Genomic DNA, 21,035 nt, shown 5'->3' on the forward strand with positions numbered 1-21,035 from the left:
TCCATCTAGCTCCTTCCTGTATTCCGACTCGTCCCCTTTTGTGATGAGCCCCACCACTGCGGTGTCATCCACAAACGTCACTATGAGATTGCTGGTGTTGGAGGCCTCGAAGCGGGTGTAGAAGATGTTAAGAGTCTCAGGTAGTGATGGGTCTGGAGGGCATTTAATGCCCCTCCACATGCTTCGGGGGGCATGGATGAGAAGTGGCCCTCTATTTTCTTTTTGTGCATAGGCCAATTTGGCTCTCTTGACTCCCTCCATTAGGCTACGTCGAGCAGTCCTGAGTGCCTCTGCATCCCCTGCTCTAAATGCAGCTCCCTCGCTTCCAGGAGACAGCGCATTTCTGCATTCAGCCAGGGTTTCTGGTTGGGAGGGATTGTGATGGTTTTGGTGGTTGTAACATCCTCTCTACCCACTTTCCGATGTAGCCCAGGACTGATGATGTGTATTCCTCTAGGTTCACAGTGTCCCTTCTGTTGCTGCTTTCCTGAACATCTGCCAGTCTGTGGATTAAAAAACAGTCCTGAAGCATTGGGACCGCTTCAGTAGGCCACACAGTGATGGTTTTCTGTGTGGCACCTTGCTCTTCATCACAGGGCAGTATGCGGCACGGTGGTGCAGTGGTTAACACTGTCGCCTCACAGCAAGAAGGTCCAGACTCAACCTGATTGTTTTTCTTTCTTTCTTTCTTTCTTTCTTTCTTTCTTTCTTTCTTTCTTTCTTTCTTTCTTTCTTTCTTTCTTTCTTTCTTTCTTTCTTTCTTTCTTTCTTTCTTTCTTTCTTTTTCTTTCTTTCTTTCTTTCTTTCTTTTTCTTTCTTTCTTTCTTTCTTTCTTTCTTTCTTTCTTTCTTTCTTTCTTTCTTTCTTTCTTTCTTTCTTTCTTTCTTTCTTTCTTTCTTTCTTTCTTTCTTTCTTTCTTTCTTTCTTTCTTTCTTTCCTCTGCAACAGTCCTGCATTATTATTATATTATTATTATTATTATATGCAGGGATCAGCATGATGGAAATGTGATCTGAAGAGCCAGTGTGGGGCCGGGGGCGGCTCTGTGTGTCCCTCGTCTGTTTGTGTATACTCTGTCAAGTGTGTTGTCACCTCGAGCAGGTTCTGAACAGTCATGTCATTCATCATGGGACATCTTAATCACTGCAAATTAAACACTGCATTGCCAGGTTTTAAGATAAGAGATGAGAATGATATTCCTTTATTGATCCCCTTGGGGGAAATTAAGTTGTCATAGCAGCCTGGGGGATGCAGGAGGGCAGGCACAGATATGGTGGGCATGGTGATATAGGAAGACAATAAACATAAAATATAGACAATTAAAAAAATATATATATATATATGAATATAAAATATGAATTAAAGACAGCAGTAGACAAAAAGGTTCAGACGAGGGTCTGCATAACCTTAGACAAGTGCTATAGTGCTATACATGTCTGTCAATGTCAATCTTATCTCGCCTACTTCTCAAGCTTTCAACTTCCTAACCTCCTTCCTATATGCTTATTTTTTTTAATCCACTTTTTCTCCTCATTTTCTATTTTTCTCCCATCCCAATTTCGTATTGCCAATTTCTCCCCTCCCCTGTCTTGAACGTTGCTAGACTATGCCCCCCACTGGTCGGTTGTAGTGAGGATAGAAGCCTTGCATCACGCGTCCCGTCCGGTACACGAGGAGGCAGCCTGTCACATCTTTTCACCAGACAGCGCGGACTCTCAGTGGCGAGGAGTAACTCGTGGAAGGCTCAAGCTGCCCCCGATACTTCCTGTCTCTGCTGTGCAGGCGTCACCCAACCGACCTGTAGGAGTCGCTGTCCACAACGTCCAATCTCCACCCATCGACTTTCCACCCGCTGACTCCGCCAAATGAGCCAGTACGACGGCCGGCCCAAGTCGAAGGCAATGCTGAGACTGGGATTCGATACCGGAGTCTCTTGCATTGGTGACGAGCGCAATCTCCGCTACGCCACCCAGCCGCCCTACCTTCCTATATGCTTATAAAACCACAAAATGTTTGCTTGGACTCATTGTCACTAACGGCTATATTTATTATTATTATTATTATTATTATTATTATTATTATTATTATTATTATTATTATTATTATTATTATTATTATTATTATTATTATTATTATTATTATTATTATTATTATTATTATTATTATTATTATTATTATTATTATTATTATTATTATTATTATTATTATTATTATTATTATTATTATTATTATTATTATACTTTGTTTACTTAGAGCGCAGGCAGTTGAAATCACATAGCTTGTATAGCGGCTTGCATCACCACAGTGACGCATTTCTCCAGACAGTAGAGGTGTCAGACAGGACGGCTCATGCTGACTACACAGCTTGTCTCACCTTCTCTCGTCGTCTTGTCGTCTCCTTGTTTTGGGAGAGGGGGGACTTGTTTATTTTGCAGAGCCTGCAATTACTTTGCAAAACGTTTTTGCTATATGTAATAGAAATGTTCTACCTCATGTCACCATAAATCATAACAGGTGAGGCGACTAGAAATGTGATCCTAGAATATGTTTGTAGACAGAATCGTGTGCCATGCATTTGTAAACAACAACAACAACAACAACAACAGCAACATCAGCAACAACAACAACAACAACAACAACAACAACAACAACAACAACAACAACAACAGCAACATAAGGGTAGGAAGGCGGGTAGGAATCATAACAGGTATGAAGACGAGGCATCTAGAAGTGTGATCCTAGAATATATTTGTAGACAAAATTGTGTGCCCTGCATTTGTAAACAACAACAACAACAACAGCAACAACAACAACAACAACAGCAACAGCAAAAACAACAACGGCAACAGCAACACCAATAACAACAGAAACCACAACACCATCAACAACAACAACAACAACAACAACAACAACAACAACAACAGCAACAATAACAACAAAACAGTGTTCCAAGAACCCAATTTTCCTCTCTGAGAACAGTTTGTTTATTCAGTTATAAAAATATACCTTAGATTAATATTTGTCCCACTTCTCTGACTCAAAAACGACACAGTGCACCTTTAAAACAAAGCTACAAGCGGAACGTTAGTGGAGTTGTAGACTTAAAAGGCCTTCTACCATATGGGTGCTTCAAAACATGACCTTACAGGGGAATAAATAAGATAAGGGAGTAGGCCTGCTCCCTATTCTGAAACACAGATTTATTAGGAACACATACACAAACCTTTTTACCAGGACATTATCCAAACGTCAGACTGTTCTGAATAAATCTTTGATGCGTACACTACTGTAGATAATGCTATCGTCTCTTCTCGCTCCTTTGATACCATTCATTTGAAGTATCCAGGGTAAGTCCTTTTAAGTCTACTTAGTCTGGAGCTGAACACATAACCTGAACATATTTAGTTTTAAAATGCTTTTATTTTATTTATTTATATATATATTGTGACAGATCTCCTCCCCCCTCCCATGGATATGTGAAGGATGGGAGATACTTCGGCCACAGGAGGAGTAGAGTCAATTAGGTAGCTGATTAGTACTGATAGAATACACCTGCGCATAATTAGTTGACACACATCTCACGTGCACACACCCCAGACACACACACTACATTAATGCTTAGAGAGGAGTGAGTTGATGGAGTAGGAGTTGGAGTTGTGTTATTGAGAGAGAGAGATTGAGCATTCAGAGTTGTGACAGTGAGAGGTACAAGAGACATGATACTGCCAGAACGGGATCCCTACATTGTTGATCTGTCAAGTCCAATAAATAAATGCGGTCAGTACAAAAGAAAAGGGCACTTTCGTAAAGAAAATGTAAATCAAGGGGTCAGAGGGTGCAAGGGGTATCTGGAGTGTCTGCAATGGGTTTATTAAATATTATTAAATGAAATGTACTATACATGTCGTTCTTAGAATTAATATGTTCATTAATACATCGTAAATCAAAACAAAACCCCTTTAAGGGACCGTGTGCACCTGTGAACACGCGTATAGGAGACACTTCTGAAATAGTAATGTGATGTGACAGTGACGAATGTGTAAACTAAATTACGTCTCTGTATTTGCAAATCATTAATACATCGTAATTCAAACCAAAACCCCTTTAAGGGACTGTGTGTGCACCTGTGAACACGCGCACAGAAGACACTTCTGGAATAGTTAATGTGATGTGACAGTGACGAATGTGGAAACTAAATTGCGTCTCTGTATTTGCAAATAACAGTTGACACACACGGTAACTTCCCAGGAAGGTGTCACTGTCTTTCTCCAAACTGTACAGGCCCTGGGGACACTTCCTCCGGGGATATAGCTTGTTTATTCAGAGAATGCAAATATACAATAATAACGTCTTCACACGTCTGAGTTTCGGACCCCTCCCATAAAACCCACATACCGGCGGTGGTGCACCTTTAAAAGCGATCCCGTCTTGTTTTTCTCACTGCAAACAGGGATCGGTTACTTCATTTCACAACGTTATTCCATTGCGTCATTCGCAGTGCGGCGTGGAAAGTTTAAGACGAGTGGCGTTACCATTGATGATGAGGCACGTGTGATTATTGTGCCTATCGACGTCGTTCGGGCTCGTCCCCTTCTGCGTTTGTCATGTTGACGTGACCTCATCCGTCAGATCCCACGGTCTTTGGGATGGGTTACCGTCTGACTCAACTCCAGACAGACCTGCCGCAGTCTGAAAAGAGGGGACGCAGCCAGGAATGCCTGAGGTCATAGCCTCTCGAGTAGAAGAACCATACTGCAGATCGATGACTCACTCACTATATTATTGGCTGGGGAAATGAAATAAGCCAGTAGTGGAGCAGGCCCGATTCCTATAGAGTAGTAGACTATATCCTCTGACAAAAGGGAGGGGTCTTTCTTCTTTGTTGCTGAAACATCCATATTAAAATACAATGTTCTCATTGTGCAGAGTGATAGACACTATTAAAGCTTTGTAGCTATGCCAGGGCTTCGCTAACGGCAGTCTGGTAGAGTTTTAAGTGTTTGGTATTTGACACCAGGGCTCCTACACACGTTGGAAAACTCTGAGCGGAGGATAGGTTCAGCTGATTCACTGACAACATCGTTCAAGTCACTTCTCAATGAGCGTTTTTATTTATTGGCTCGTGCATTTCTGTAATTGTATAAAGTTTTCTTTTTCTCCATACTGTGCCCTTTTTATGATAATTTTCACATCTTCGTTTCCCGCGAAGCACGTTGTCTAAAGTCTGCTTTCAGAAAGGTGCGGTGCGTTGCTCACGGGACGGGGGTTGCACGCCGAGCAACCGGCTCTGTGCATTTCTGCGCGTGCACGTGGCGGCATTAAAAAAACAGTGCAACCAGCTTTGAAATCACCAACCAGTGGCGGCTCGCCACTAGGGGCGCTCGGGCGCCGACCCCCCTGGTTAACCCTGGTTAACCCTGGTTAAAAGAGAGATGAACAAGAAATCTTTTTTTTTTGTTTTTTGTTTTATAGCCCTATAAATAATATAAACATGTTTAAAATGAATAATATTTACTCATTTTAAGTATGTTTGTGTTTCAAATGCACAATATAACGTTAATAATATCAAATATAAATAATCGTTTTCCTGAACAGGAAGTGACTCACGTTCCGTTACCGTAGCCGCATTTCTCCTAGCCTTATTTCTCTCGTCTCGGGCTAGACGCAATAGCGCTCTGAGTGCGCGTGCACGACGTGCATTGTTTCATCGCTGTATCCGTCGCAGCCAATCAGTGCGTAACGCGCTGTGCGTTGAAATATGATGTTTATGATGGAAGCCGGGCGCGATTTGAAGCGGTCTAAGCCAGCAGCCTTAGCAGCGTCTATGATTTCCGTAGCCGCATTTCTCGGAGACGCTCTCTGATTGGCCGACGTCAGTTTTTTTTTCTTAGCCACATTTCGCGGAGACGCTCTCTGATTGGCCGACGACAGTTTCTAGGTTTCTAGGTTTCTAGATACTAGTTGTGTTGTTGTGATGCAGCTATTTGTCTTAGAGCGTGACGGCAAGTTCTTTCGACGGTTAAGCTTAGGCAATCTTTCAAAGTTGGTTAAGCGTTTGTCTTAGAACATGGCGATAGAACGCCAGGTAGTTTGCAGTCTGTTCGACGCAGAAATGGGCAAAGAACTCATCACAGTACTTGTGTTGTGTGGTGCTAAGCTAACACTTGGCTAACAAGAAGCTATAATATGGCGGATGCAGTCTGGACAGTGGTCTGGATATACATCAACAGTCTGACTGGGACTGTGGGACAGTGGATTATACACTTTATCAAGCCCTCCTGCCCTGGACGTTTAAACTAAACAGTGAGTATCTCTCTCTCGCTCTCTCTGTGTCTCTGAGAAATGCGGCTACAGAAAGTATTGACGGTGCTGCCTTGCTGAGATGATAATAGCGCTTCAAAACGCGCTGCTGTGTTGTGAACTATAACATTAATTTTGCTGCTGCTGATGCATATGTGAGGATTGGTTCATTCCCCGCCACACGCTTCTTAAGGTACTGTGATGATTGGTCCATTCCCCGCCACACGCTTCAGGAGCGATTATCAATTCCATCACGCACCTGTTGTAGTTTGTAATTAGCGCGCCAGAGGCTTCATATACTGGGACCTTCTTTCAAACGTTGTCGGGTCGTTTTGAGTACTACTGCTTTGAATACTACTGCTTCTGCCTGCCTTCCCCCCATTGTTGTGCCTCGTCTACTTTCCCTCCAGGACATCTTTGGATTGCCGCTGGTGAATATCTTGATCATCCGTTTGGAGCTGCGCCTCGTTGCCCGCTTTACGCGTTTGCGCTTTGGTGAGTTTTGGAACCAAACCCTTTTGGATTATCTGTTTTTGTGTGTTTGGATAACACTGAAGAATTACCGTTTTTGTTTTGCACTGGACTAAGCTAAATTGTGTGTTTGGATAACACTGAAGAGGTACCGTTTTGTTTTGTACTGGACTCAGCTAAATTGTGTGTTTTGATAACACTGAAGAGATACCGTTTTGTTTTGTACTGGACTCAGCTAACTTGTGTGTAGTTTACACCGAAGATCAAGTCACTTGTATTTCATACTGGACTCAGCTAAGGGAGGACTGAACTGCACTGCCTCTGTGTACTGTTGGACTGTTGTTGATCTCTCCATATGTTTCCTGAAAGGTTTATCCTTTTCATATGTTTCCTTTAAGGTATCCTTTTCATGTTCCTTTAAAAGGTTGATCTCTTTTAAAAAAAAGAAAAAGAAAAAAAGAAAAAAAAACATTTTTTAACCATTGATCTTAACTGATCACTGTGACTTTATTGCTTTTATCGTTATATGCCTATGTTTGTGTACAGCACTTTGAGCTACATGACATGTATGAAAGGTGCTTTATAAATACTTACTTACTTACTTACTTACTTACTCTCTCCGTTTCCACTCCGAGTTGGAGCTGGGAGTATCTGCAACGGCGTCTACGCCGATTCCCCACCTCTAACACCGGGAGGATCTGCAGAGCCGCAGATAACGCTGCCGAAGGCAGTCTCCTTTTTTGTTGTTCAGAATTGTTACTTGACTCTTTTTGATTCTGTAAATAAATACGCCCTAGTGTTTGGCTAACTCTGAACTACCTGTCTGTGTCGTGCTGTTGAGGTCGGTTTCAAACCCTAACAGCATAATGTATGAATGAATGAATGGTGAGTTGTTTAAAATGACAACATATACATGTGTTAATTATTTTATTGGATTGATCCGAGAGACAGAGAGAGAGATTGCTCCAGAGCATTTATTAACGTTACATTTTCAACTCGACCTAACGTGAACCCCCTGCGACCACCCAACAGTAGATAGTACGGGCCGCCACTGTCACCAACGCACCCCTGTATTATACGAATAAAGTGCATCATTATTATCATTATGACATAACTGCTGTTCTGTCATCTCCACACCATGCAGCTTTGCAAAAAAAAAAAAAAAAAGATCTCTGTGACAAGTCTGAATTCCTCTAGTTGTCTGGCCTCTTTATGGTCCTCCCTGACGTCCATCAGAAGGCGAGACCATTCCCACAGACAGCAGCTTCACGCATCTCTTTCGACCACGCCCCCTCCCCCCTCCCATCCCATCCCAAACCGTGGAGCCCAAATCGCACACAGTGTGTAGAAGAGAGTAGACTACTTGCGAATTCACTCCATAGTCCATACTAGACAGTATGAACAGCTGAAAGAGAACCAATTGTATTTTTTTTCTCCTCCTCCTGACCGGCGAGTTATTTTTTGTTTGAAAAAACCATGAAACAGGCCTGAGTGAGGCGGTGTAGGGCAGTCTGCTTTCATCCACACACAACAACCACTCATCCGTCCCATTAGTTCAACTTGAATCAAGTGAGGTGGAGGAGGAGAGCTTTTTCGTGGGTGGTACAGTGTTGCCTAGCAGCTGAGCAGAGAACCCCGGGAGTTACTCGTTGCTTTTTATTTCTAGTAGAACCGAACCGCGGATATTTTCCTCTCTTTTCGCTCTTTATCTTCTTGACCAAACATGCCCCAGACCGTGACACTGAAGGGACCGTCGCCCTGGGGCTTTCGACTGGTGGGAGGACGGGATTTTAGCACAGCGTTAACAATTTCAAGGGTAGGTAATAATACTTTTGTGTGCCTGTTATAATTCATTTACACGCAGCTGCTTGTGGTTCATTCATTTATGTCTCCGTGCGGTGCGTAAAGACGCGCTGACAGGAGACGCGCTGACAGACAGACGCGCCTCAACTTGTCACAACATAACAGTCCCGACGTGCGTGTGATATATTATATTTATAACTTGTTGTGGACATACTCGGGAAATGATTTGTCCCGTTTCATTTGCAAAATCACACTTTCCCTGGCTTACAGTAGCCGATTTCAGCCCATCAGGCGAGTGAGGCGGTGAAAGCTGTGCTCAACAGTTAGTTTAACCCTTTCAAGTACGGTGATATCATCACACTCAATTCTGTTCACTTACACCTTCCAATATAATGACGCAAAAATATAGCAACTGGTCTAACTAAGTGGTCTTTAGAATCCCGATTTCACGAGGAAACCTTAATAAACACTCGAGTCGAGTCTCACCTGAGGGCATATGGGAATGGCATGGGAATTCTTAACGGAAAGCATTCTCTTCTCACCAATCTCACAATGACCTGTATAAGCTGCCCAATTATAGCCTAATTATGGACGTGTATGAATAGAATGACTTCCACACGGCAGGATATCGTTGCCTGTTGATGTTGATGTTACCTCCGGGCTCTGCCCACAACGTCTTTTTCACTGGCCGATCACAATGATAACCCGACAGAAATAATAATGAATATACAGTGTATTTTCTTTCACCTATAAGAACATGCTATGAACCATATAGACAACATCTACATTCAACCATATAATAATACATTATTTTAATAATATAATGAATAAAACCAAACCATTGTCATATTTTATTGTCGTATGAAAATCATGTCATTTGAACTTTTTTGTTATTTAAAAAAATTTAAAAAAAAAATTATAATAATTATGTATCCGTGAACCCCCTGCAAACCTCCCCCGGCCTCAGAATGTGGGTCAAGAGTCAGTTGATGGGGGTTCTAGAGAGAGAGCCGAGGTCCAGCCGGTGGAGCTGGTAGCCAATAGTTAATCTCCAGCAAGGTAAACACCGCCGGGTCCTGGAGGGGCTTGGAGCCGGGAGCGCGTTGACATTTGTTTTTCATCAGAGCTCTCGGTGCCGCTGAGGGATTCCAGGTGTTGTTCTCAGCTGTAGCGGCCCCCAGACCAGCCCTTTAACTACAGGGCCCGTATAGCTGCACTATACTGCACTAGTAGCAAAAAAAAAAAAACTAAAAAAAACGAAGGTGTCATTTTTAGATTCGTGACGAGAGAGGCCTGGTATGAACCGCATGACCTGGACTGAGCTGCAGTGTGAGGTCACCTGAAGTACTCTGTTTTTAAGCCTATACGTGTTTCCAGAGCCCATGGCGTCACCGTCACGGCTCCACATGCTTTGGATGGAGCTTACTTTGTCACACTATTTGTGGCAAGGTGTGCGTGTGCTGTGCACGCGCGTGTGTGTCTGTGTGTGCATGCGCGCAAGGACAAACCTTGGCCATATGCCTGCTGTGAAGTTGTCTCCAACATATTTTTAGCTGGAATTCTCCTGCTGGATTGATCAATGAATGCGTACCTGCACGACCTGGCATTGTGAAAAGGGTGTCATTCTCAGTGAACAGAGATTCCTTGAATAGTGAACATTGTGTTGCCCTGCTGTGATGATGCCATAGGCACGCATCATTTAAATTAATGACAGGCTACACTGTACAGTCAGTTACGTTTTCAACGGAGCATGTAAACCAGCGTATAACCACGACTTGGCCTACATAGTGGAGCTGCATGTCCACAATAAACTAGTGAGTTATTATGTAACACTGTGTTGCATTACTCCACTGTAATGGGAGATTTCGTGTTTTGTTTAGGACCCCGGGTGGAAACCACACTTATCTCCAGTTTCGTGTCACTTACATTACTATTTATTTGTTTACTGGGAACTCATGTTTACAGTTTCATGACCGTAGGACCTATGAAACACCTTGAAAACCCCAGACGTGTGACTTTAACCCTTTCACTATCACACTACAGAAGGTTAACCCTTTCACTAGTGTGGTAGTGAAAGGGTTTAACCGTCTCTAGTGTGGTAGTGAAATGGTTAAAAAAAACACACACACAGACAGTCGATCTGAAAATTAGGCTGTTTTTCTTGAATTCCTGAGTTAGTTAACTTTTTGGAGATAAGTCACAGTAAATTTCACAGAGTAAATTTGGCTCAAACTGAGTACAATTTTACTCAGTTTGAGTAAAATTTACTCAGTTTGAGTAAAATGTACTCTGCAAAATTTACTGTTTTCATCTGACAGCGACGGAACAGGGATCCTAATAAAGTAACCTCTAATCGTATACGCTACTGCAGGGCAGGCGGGTACTGGGGGCGCAGCCAGGCACCACTGGGTGGTGTGCAGTAGGAAGCCTCTGTGGAGGAGTGAGTCACAATATTGTCCTACCTCCTGTCAGTGGTCTCTCACTAAACACCCTCAAGACCCCTACGCTCTGCGTCTTCCGACTACTTGAGACTCACTCCTCTTTGGGCTCCTGGGGGGTCATGGAAATGAAGCAGGCTTATACTCTGTCCTCACTCCACGATGGTGGAACGAACTTCCCACCACAGTCAGGACAGCTGCTGTCGACTAAAAACATACGTTTTCAATCAATATCTGAATGAAAAAACAAGACAAAAAAACGAACCTTAGTTCTTAGTGTCTTTTACTGTTATGTACTAAATATTGAAATCAGTATGCTGTATCAGCTGACCTTTACGTTGGCTTTCCTATTGGCTGTTACCTACACGACGAGGGTACTTCTGTGAGCCATGAATATTTCCGAATGGGTTCTGACTGGTTTAGTGTCACTCTATGTCTTAACCAAGTGGTCCTCAACATCGGATACATGGGGAATAGTTTCACATTTTTATTTATTAGAAGTTAGCCCAATGAGAGCATAATATAAGTAACAATTCTGATCAGGCTTCTGTATAGACAGCTATGGAGGCAAATGGGGGTCTGCAGCCTGTGTATACATTTTGACACCAAAAAGTTTGAGAACTGACTATCCAAACCCAACCTTCCTGCCTAAAACCATTCTCACCATGTCCCTCATGCAGTGTTTCTCTCGAGTCCTGTCAGAGCTCAGGCCTCGTGTGTTACAGGACTGCAGCAAACTCAAAACATCTGACGTACAGTTTGTTTTGTTAAGAGTTTTGTGTTGGAGTCAAGGTTATTATAGTTAACCAAATCTAAACGAAAAACGAAAAACTAGGTGTGGAAAAAACAACAACATTTTAGTTAAGTGAAATACGAATAAAAACTAGAGAAAAAAACAACTGAAACGGTACTTACAAATCAAAATAAAATTGAAATGTACAGAAAATGTATTTAGTTTCAGTCTTTGTGAAATCTGTCAACACAGAAAGCTCGAGGAGGCGTTGGTGCATACTGTTTATTGAGACTGGGGTGTTTACATTGCCTTCACAAAATTATGTGCTAGTATTTACACAATACCTTCTGAACTTCTGAAATCGTGCTCCTGAAAAATACCCCTCACGTTATAATAATAAAAAACAAAACGAATATACTACTACTGAAACGAATGAAAACTAAAACTAAACCCTTTTAAACACCAAAATAACAAACCAAAATGAGCAAACCCACTCTAGTAATTGTAAGTGAATTGAATTTTTTTATTGAATTTTTTAACTAAATGGAAATAAAAAAACAAATGAAAAATACAAAACTATAATAACCCTGGTTTGCGGCTCAGGACTCTGTCCATGGAAAGACTCCGTCACTACACACCGTTACTACAGCATACCTGCGGCCTGTTCGTCCTGACGCGTGGTGGTGTATTCTGTCACAGGCCTGGCGACCCGCCTGGGCATTTTGCTCAGAGCTGTTCTGCTCGCCGGCGTTTTTTGACTTGGGTCAGTCGGGAATCATCATCTCGTTATCTTCTACTGTTGAGTCTACTGACCTCTGATGCCACTGCGCCACTGTTGTCACACCTTCCTGTGTTTAAAGTAGAATAGACGCCACATTGGAGCGATCCAATCGGCTCACATAACCGCGCTTACGTCCATAGCCTTGGCTTTCTTTTGATTCCCGAAACCTGACCTGATGACCAACATCTTGGCACTAGCCAGTATCAAATGTTCTCATCTATTGAAATAAATATATAATAGGGCTAAAACCACTCTTTTAGTTATGCGACCACGCTGAGGTAAAGAGTCACATTCTGCTCTACAGAAGGGAAAATATTCTCATATACAGCTGCAAACGGTTGACGTATTGGATTATAATTCAGAGACACTGATATACTATCCCCTGTACACACTCATTCTTCACATTCTTACTGTAGTCTCCCAGTAGATACTCCCATGGCAGCAAGGAGTGAGAGAGAGAGAGAGAGAGACACTTTTATGAGTTATAAGATCCAAAATGTGTCTGTGGGAGGGTAAACTCCTCAACTTAGCATGTTATCTCCTCAGCTCACAAGTCCTGCTTAAGCCAGAGCAGCCGCCCATAGGATAGGAGTGCGTACTGTATCATCAGTTTCTGAAGGGGAAGGCGGCTTTGATGTATCGGCGCCAACTCTGGACAATTAGTCTGGAGAGGAGAGGAGAGGAGGAGAGAAGAACAGAGGAGATGGGAGGAGAGAAGAAGAGAGGAGATGGGAGGAGAGGAGAGGAGGAGAGAAGAAGAGGAGTGGAGTGGAGAGGAGAGGAGAAGATAAGAGACAATAAGAGAAGAGAAGAGAGGAGAAGAGAGAAGGAGAGAAGAAGAGGAGAAGATAAGAGAAGAAGAGAGAAGAGGAGAGGAGATGAGGAGAGAAGAAGAGAGGTGAGGAGAGGAGGATAGAAGAAGAGAGGGGAGGAGAGGAGGAGAGAAGAAGAGAGGAGAGGAGGGGAGGAGAGAAGAGAAGAAAAGAGAAGAGGAGGAGAGAAGAAGTGAGGAGAGGAGGAGAGAAGCGAAGAGAAGAAAAGAGAAGAGGAGTGGAGAAGAGGAGTGGAGTGGAGAAGAGGAGTGGAGTGGAGAAGAGAGGAGAAGATAAGAGACAAGAAGAGAAGAGAGAAGAAGAGGAGAGAAGAGAAGAAGAGAGCAGAAGAGGAGAGGAGAGAAGAGATGGGCAGAGAGAAGAAGAGAAGAAGAGAGGAGAAGAGGAGAGAAGAGAAGAAGAGAGCAGAAGAGGAGAGGAGAGAAGAGGAGAGAAGAGATGGGCAGAGAGAAGAAGAGAAGAAGAGAGGAGAAGAGGAGAGGAGAGAAGGGGAAAGAAGAAATGGGCAGATCTACACAGTAGACAGTACAGTACATCACTCTTTTGACCTGGTTCTTCAGTATAGCAGTACGGCTCTATTCTGTATCATCAACAGATCCCATCAGCCCCCGCCCCCCCCCCCCCCCCCGTGCATATCTGTGGGTTAATGATATGGAACACCTGCAGGCAGAGACAGTGACAGTTGTGGCTCCCAAAAGACGGGCCCCTGATAGCCACAGCTGGTTCTCTGCCAAAGGTGTTAATTTTCCAAGACTTTAGTCCTCCGCCGTGCATTAGGGCCAGAGTTGATTAACGAGACATCCATGTTTGCCTATTTATGTAGATACTATGGCTAAAGGGCAGCGTGTGTTGACACAAGTGTGTGTTGAGTGTGCATGTGTGCATATAGAGTCTCTGTGTGTGTGTGTGTGTGTGTGTGCGTGTGTGTGTGTGTGTGTGTGTGTGTGTGTGTGTGTGAGTCAGTGTGTGTGTGTGTGTGTGTGCGCCCACAGGTGTGTGTGTGAGAGAGAGAACGATATTTTTTCTTTGAGTATTAATCAAGCATGTGTATACATGTGTTTAATCAAGCAGGGGTGTGTGTGTGTGTTTGTGTGTGTGTGTGTGTGTGTGTGTGTGTGTGTGTGTGTGTGTAGAGAAAGAGAGAGAGAGAGAGAAAGAGAGAGATAAGGTCACTGATGTAATTGCTGAAGCATTTGGATGGGATGTGCTGAATATGTCAGCTGTGGGATAAGCCCTTGTTGAATGGCCGTCAGCTCGACTCCCATGCAGAAGGCGATGACGCAGGACCCTCGTCGGCCACGGCAACCGGCAAACAGTCCACTCTCTTGGATGGGAGTTCACAACTGAGCGTAATGTAAACACGGAGTTGGGGCGTGTTCCACTTCCCCGTTTGACACCTTCACCTTGACATCTCCCGCGTGCCAATGTTGTTGTCGAAGCCGCGACGTGAACGATTATTCAACTACATGTTACATAATTACACACGGTATACAGTATTAAACATAATACATATGGTTTGTGTAGCGATACTAACTTATCGTCGGTGTGTGACTGATTCGGATCTTCACGTGAATCGTGCGCTTTTGTCCGACAACATCAGAGCATTGACCATATTCACACGGCGGCCATTTTGCTCTCATGTCACGCTCGGGTGTGACGTGAGAGAGAAATGGCCACCTTGTGAATATGGCCAAATACGAAAGCGATAAGCAACAGGCCGGACAGAAAGACCAATCCGAATCAAAATCAAGGACGCAAAGTGCCATGCTTGTGACCTGCCACTAGGGACAGAGTGGCTAACCGCGAGTCAGTGACATTGACAGACAGAGGTAGTGACATTGACAGACAGAGGTAGTGACATTGACAGGCCGAGTCAGTGACATTGACAGACAGAGGTAGTGACATTGACAGGCCGAGTCAGTGACATTGCCGGTCTCTGAGGTGCTTTGCATCTAATAGGAAAGAGCCAAACCTCCATTACTGACGTAACGTACTTCAGCCCGTTCAGCTGTGATAATATTTGATAATACTTCTCTCCGCGTGAGATCAAAGTTCAACTTTACAGGGAGATACATTATCAAGGGTAGGATGAACTTGGGGTGGGGGCGGGGGCCGGGGCGGGGGGGGGGGGTCAAATCTGTAAATTGTCTGATGGTGTATGCCATAAAATAACTGAAATAAATAATATAAGATTTGTGCAAAAACATCAATAATAATAAAAAAAATAGTAGGATGAACTTGCACTGCTACTTTTATCTTGAGGGAGAGCGAGAGAGAGAGAGAGAGAGGGAGAGACAGACTCTGAGAGACAGGGGGACGGAGACAGAGAGATAAGTAGTTATGGAATGTTCTTAACACTGTAATTCACTTTGATACTCCTTTCAAAATTCTCAGAAACCTGTTGACTTCAATTGCAACACACTCGTTTAGACCCATCGTACCTTTTGACCTCAAGCTCATATGTCACATGTCATTCTTTCTGTCTTCCCCCTCTATCGTGTACCAGAGAAAAGGACATGTGACCCTAAGCCACATGGGTTTACTCTCTGGGGTTATACTCCTGATATAATTGTTAGACTAGGAGCTCTCTTGTACCTTATTTTCCTCACGCCAGATTTATAGCCGCTGTGAGTACTTCCACAGCAAGCCAAGAGAAAAGATGATAGATGGCTCCTTCTAAGAATCCCCTGTCTTCACCGGGGGAAGGATTCCTTATGATCACACACAGCTCAATGTGAAATTCCTGCAGAATTCCTTTGGATCGCAATCATCGCACACAAGTCGACTCTGTGGCATTATACAGTAAGAGAAACCGATGGGAACCTTTCAAAGTTTGGTCATCAGTCCATCTGCAGGGAATTGCCATGTTACACCCAAGTTTATAGGGGTGTGAACGCACTCATTGATAACTAATAGCATGGTCACACACACACACGACACATGGGAAATGGAATCACAATTCATCTGCCTTGAAGTGCAAGGAGGTCTTTCCGATCTTCTTGCGTTTTCAATAAAGGCCACGCTCATCTACTTAATCAACAGATGTGACATTGTTATAAGCCTTGGCAGATCCTGGCGCTCCATGTTAGCGTGACAATCAAACACCAGTGGGAATCTTGTAACCCCCAGCACTGCCCTGGTGATAGTTTTCCTAAGTGTTAGCAAGGTCACGGATTTCATCCTGAACCCAGCAGGCAAACAAAGGCTTTGGCCACGTTGCCAGGAATTGTATGCAGATATGCAACAGATACTCGGGTGCAGATATTCAACTGATACTCAGATAAGCAACTGAACGCTCCCAACCCAAGAAAAGAATGCATACAGCGTAGAATAATTCTCACATAGTAAAAACCCCTCTTAAAGGAACACTCCTCTCAAAAGAGTAAAGCTGATTTATTATGCACATAATCTCATTATACATGTGTCTCACATATATAGACATAATATCTCACTCACATTATACAGTATATACACCCAAACTATAAACTGTCTTGTACAAATACATTTTGCTTCAGAGTTATTGAGTTTAAAGGGTTGGAATATGTGATGTCATTATGATTTCACATGAAATATAATTGAGATATTTTATACTTGTGTGCTTTTATTTCTTTTTTAATTTAATTTAATTAATTTATTTTAATTTTCATCATTTCACTTGTTTTGTTTTATTCTTATCATAAAATTCTTCCTGGGGTGTTATTTTTGTTTGGTGGAGTGTTCCCATAAGATTCCGTGGAGAATTATGAAACGGTGTGGTCAAAATGTATTTGTAGCACAAAGCCTTGTAACACAGGAACATAAAATACCTTTTGGCCATCTAGTCAGTAAATAATAGATCAAAACACAACACACACTCCAATACCAAATATGAGCCACAGCGTGTGTGTGTGTGTGTGTGTGTGTGTGTGTGTGTGTGTGTGTGTACGCCAGAGATATGGCAGCAGTTAACGTGGGACATTGAACTGCTGAGTGGCAAATTAATGTCGAAGGGATTTGACGCATCTGCGTCAGAAAACATACTTTGAACTTAGGCTGATTTCACTCATCAGCGAACACTGTTGGTTTAGCTGTGTTTAAGCAGATACACACACACACACACACACACACACACACACACACACACACACACACACACACACACACACACACACACACACACACACACACACACACACACACATAAGTGTGCATGCAATACATCTACACATGTGGTACACACACACACACACAATTTTACTGTATTATGTACACACACAAGCATGCATTCATCTTTTTTCTTTGGTGTTCCTTTTCTCTCTCTCTCTCTCTCTCTCTCTCTCTCCTCTCTCTCTCTCTCTCTCTCTCTCTCTCTCTCTCTCTCTCTCTCTCTCTCTCTCTCTCTCTCTCTGTGACATAACACTATGATCTGCTAACCGCTCTGGCAGTGATTAACTATGTCATTGTTCATGGAGTGACCTCTGCATTGGGAGGCTGTGGCTGTTTGCGTTGCCCAACCAGTGTTGTCAAACCTCAATCCCTGTCACGCCAGATCCGTCATGGTTGTTTGTGTGATTAGGGTTTTACATTCAATACTATATTAGGCTATAATTATGCTACGCTATATTATGCTAACATCTCACCAAGGTTACAGGTTTAGAAGCATATTCGGCACTATCCAGCCTGAAGCGAGTGCTGCTGTTGTGTTTCGTTCGTTTACGTGAATATTTGATGACTTTATATCATTCCTCCTATTTTTGAGGAGATATGAGTTTTGGGGCCCGACAGTCACGTAATAGTTGGCACCAAGCTTAGAGTAGACATTAAAATGATCAATTGTTTGTGAAAGGAAGTGATGTCAGCAAAGTTGTCCATCAAACTCCACCTGTTGTTCCATTTATTGCCTTGTCAGAGACTTTGAATTCTCATTCGCTGTCTTTGTAACTCCTTATTCCCTATTGATCATATTCACACGGCAGACGTTTGCTCTTATGTCACGTGGGAACAGGGGGGAAAGGAACCCAACCTGAGCACAACATATCAAAACGGCTGGGATGGGAACAGGGTGGAAAGGAACCCAACCGGAGCATGACATAAGAGCAAAAAAAAAAAAAAACGGCCGTCATGTGAATATGGCCAAAACATCCTCCCAAAAGACATCTGTCCAATTTCTGGCCGTGTCTCGTTCCTAATCATGTGAGCAGCACGCTTGCATCTCCAGTCGCACCCAGTGCTGAATGTTTATCTGATTATACAACACACGTCATCATTTGCTACCCAGCAGGAAACCCAACTAGAAAGTTAGGACTTAATTAGAAAATCACATTCGTGGCCTAAAATGGCCCGGTGCCTCTTAACGCCTTGATTATGAGTCAGAGCCGCGGCCCCCCCCGAGACTGAGGGGACTGTTTGTCCTCGTCTCAGCGTCCGCCATGCCGCCGTGGTGCTCAGCATACCACACTCACCACGTGGCCCGGGGGACTATTCATGGCTTGGCCTCCAAGTGATATTTGTCACCCTGTAGTGACACTCACCTCTCAGTCCACAATAACACACACACGGCACCGCAGAAGCCGTCACCGACACAAAGACCTCTGTTTCCCACGGGCCTCTGCACATGTGTGTACTGTCACGTGGACATGATGTTATTCCATTTGCAGGATTAAAACCCCCTGAGATGTAGATCCCACAACAGGAAACGCAATACGAAATAGCAACAATAAACAACAATGAACAACAGCAACAACAAACATAAAGACACTTAACACTTTGAGCGCCACTCACGGCTTATCTCGGGTTTACGATAGTCACATTGAAAGCCACTCACGAAATTTCTTGGATTTTTTATTTTTTTTTTGTGATCTGAAATCATATTGCATCACGCGAGCCTACCCTACCCAGGGGCCGCCGGCGATCAGATGTGAAAAAAGTGCCCCCTATCGTCTCCCAGATGGTAAATCACCCTTTTGGAATGGACTCAATGAAAATGGATGGGGGAAAAAAAATATTCCAGTCCACATTTTCCAGTCCACTGATGCAGCCGGAGTTACCAGAGTTCATTCTGGATCCTCTGAGCCCCGCGGATCATGAGTTCTACTGTATACACGTTAGATCTATACACTTATCGATTTTTTCGAATGGTGATCAGGAATTGGAATATACCATTTGGATACCATCTGATGTCAGGTAAGGAATCTATGTTATCAGTGTTAGGATAATCAGACTCGTTTTCGAGGAGATATAAGCTTTTTTGTGATATGTGCTCTATCTGTTTCACTGTAAAATCCATGAGGAAATGAAAGCAGCTATTATCAGCGTGCGGCTCGAACGTGCGTGCGTGCACGTATACTATTGATCATCTAACGTTTATTTGAAAACGATTCATAAATAGGCCGACAAATATCAACGTTCTGGAATATTCCAGTAAAAGGCGATTATCACAGAATGGGCTGTTTTTCACCTGAAAACGGGTGCTTTTCAAAATGCTCTCAAACGGAAATGAAGCGATAAAAAACCAATCTGCCTTGACAACACTGACTGGAAAATGATTCTTTGATAAGCGACGGGCAGATTAGACACATATTAGACACCATAATTTAAAACATAGATTAGGCGATATTAACGGTAACATTGGGAGTGGACCGTGGCATTCAAGGGGGTAAAAAGGAAAACACGGCGTGGCGCTCAAAGTGTTAACATAATATATGAGTGTTAATAAAAAACAAAACAAAAAAATTTATCACCAAAAGAAAAGTAAAAAAAGAATAATATATATATGTATTCAATTAGATTAAAGTGCATTGTCATCGTACAGTGCAACAAAAATAAGTTGGTATCTAACCAGAGTGCAATGTAACAGTAAAGTGCATAACAATACAGAACAGGTGTGTAATATGCAGTGTGATCAAATGGAATATATATAACAAAACTGCAAATATATATATATATACAGTATACACACACACACACACACGCACGCACGCACGCACGCACACACACACACACACACACACACACACACACACACACACACACACACACACACACACACACACACACACACACACACACACACATACATGCATACACCTACACGTAAGTATATGCCAGTTTATTTATACATATACATACGTAAATAATTATGAATAAACTATTCCAAATGATTAAATCATTCCAATCTGGTATATAGAGGGAAGGCCAGTCAGGTGAATCTAACACAACAACACAATGATGAGTTTGATCTGATCTTTTTATGCAAATTTGTGAAAGTGACAACAGGCCCAAACATGACTATTGGTGTGTTCACTCTCCTGTAATCTTAGTGGGTGTCGACGTGGTGAGAATGATTCAGTCATAATCATGTAGTCACTCACTCACTCACTCACTCACTCACTCACTCACTCACTCACTCACTCACTCACTCACTCACTCACTCACTCACTCACTCACTCACTCTGTCTCACTCACTCACTCACTCACTCTGTCTCACTCACTCACTCTCTCACTCTGTCTCACTCACTCACTCTGTCTCACTCACTCACTCTCTCACTCTGTCTCACTCACTCACTCTGTCTCACTCACTCACTCTCTCTCGCTCTCTTTCCCTCTCTCTCTCTCTCTCTCTCTCTCTCTCTCTCTCTCTCTCTCTCTCTCTCTCTCTCTCTCTCTCTCTCTCTCTCTCTCTCTCTCTCTCTCTCTCT

At 43.1% G+C, this 21,035-nt stretch overlaps 1 protein-coding gene across 1 annotated transcript in view; it reads left to right on the top strand.

Annotated features, from left to right (window-relative positions):
* Positions 1–8,133: 8,133 nt before the first annotated feature.
* The window catches only part of LOC311233550 (PDZ and LIM domain protein 4-like), a 70,576-nt gene continuing 57,674 nt past the window's right edge, over positions 8,134–21,035 (top strand). The window contains 1 exon segment of the mRNA XM_084320516.1: positions 8,134–8,587. Within this exon segment, the coding sequence (XP_084176642.1) occupies positions 8,495–8,587 (93 nt within the window). The 5' untranslated portion in view covers positions 8,134–8,494.

Source organism: Notolepis coatsorum (assembly GCF_963971535.1).
Source record: "Notolepis coatsorum genome assembly, chromosome: 8".
Lineage (NCBI taxonomy): Eukaryota > Metazoa > Chordata > Actinopteri > Aulopiformes > Paralepididae > Notolepis > Notolepis coatsorum.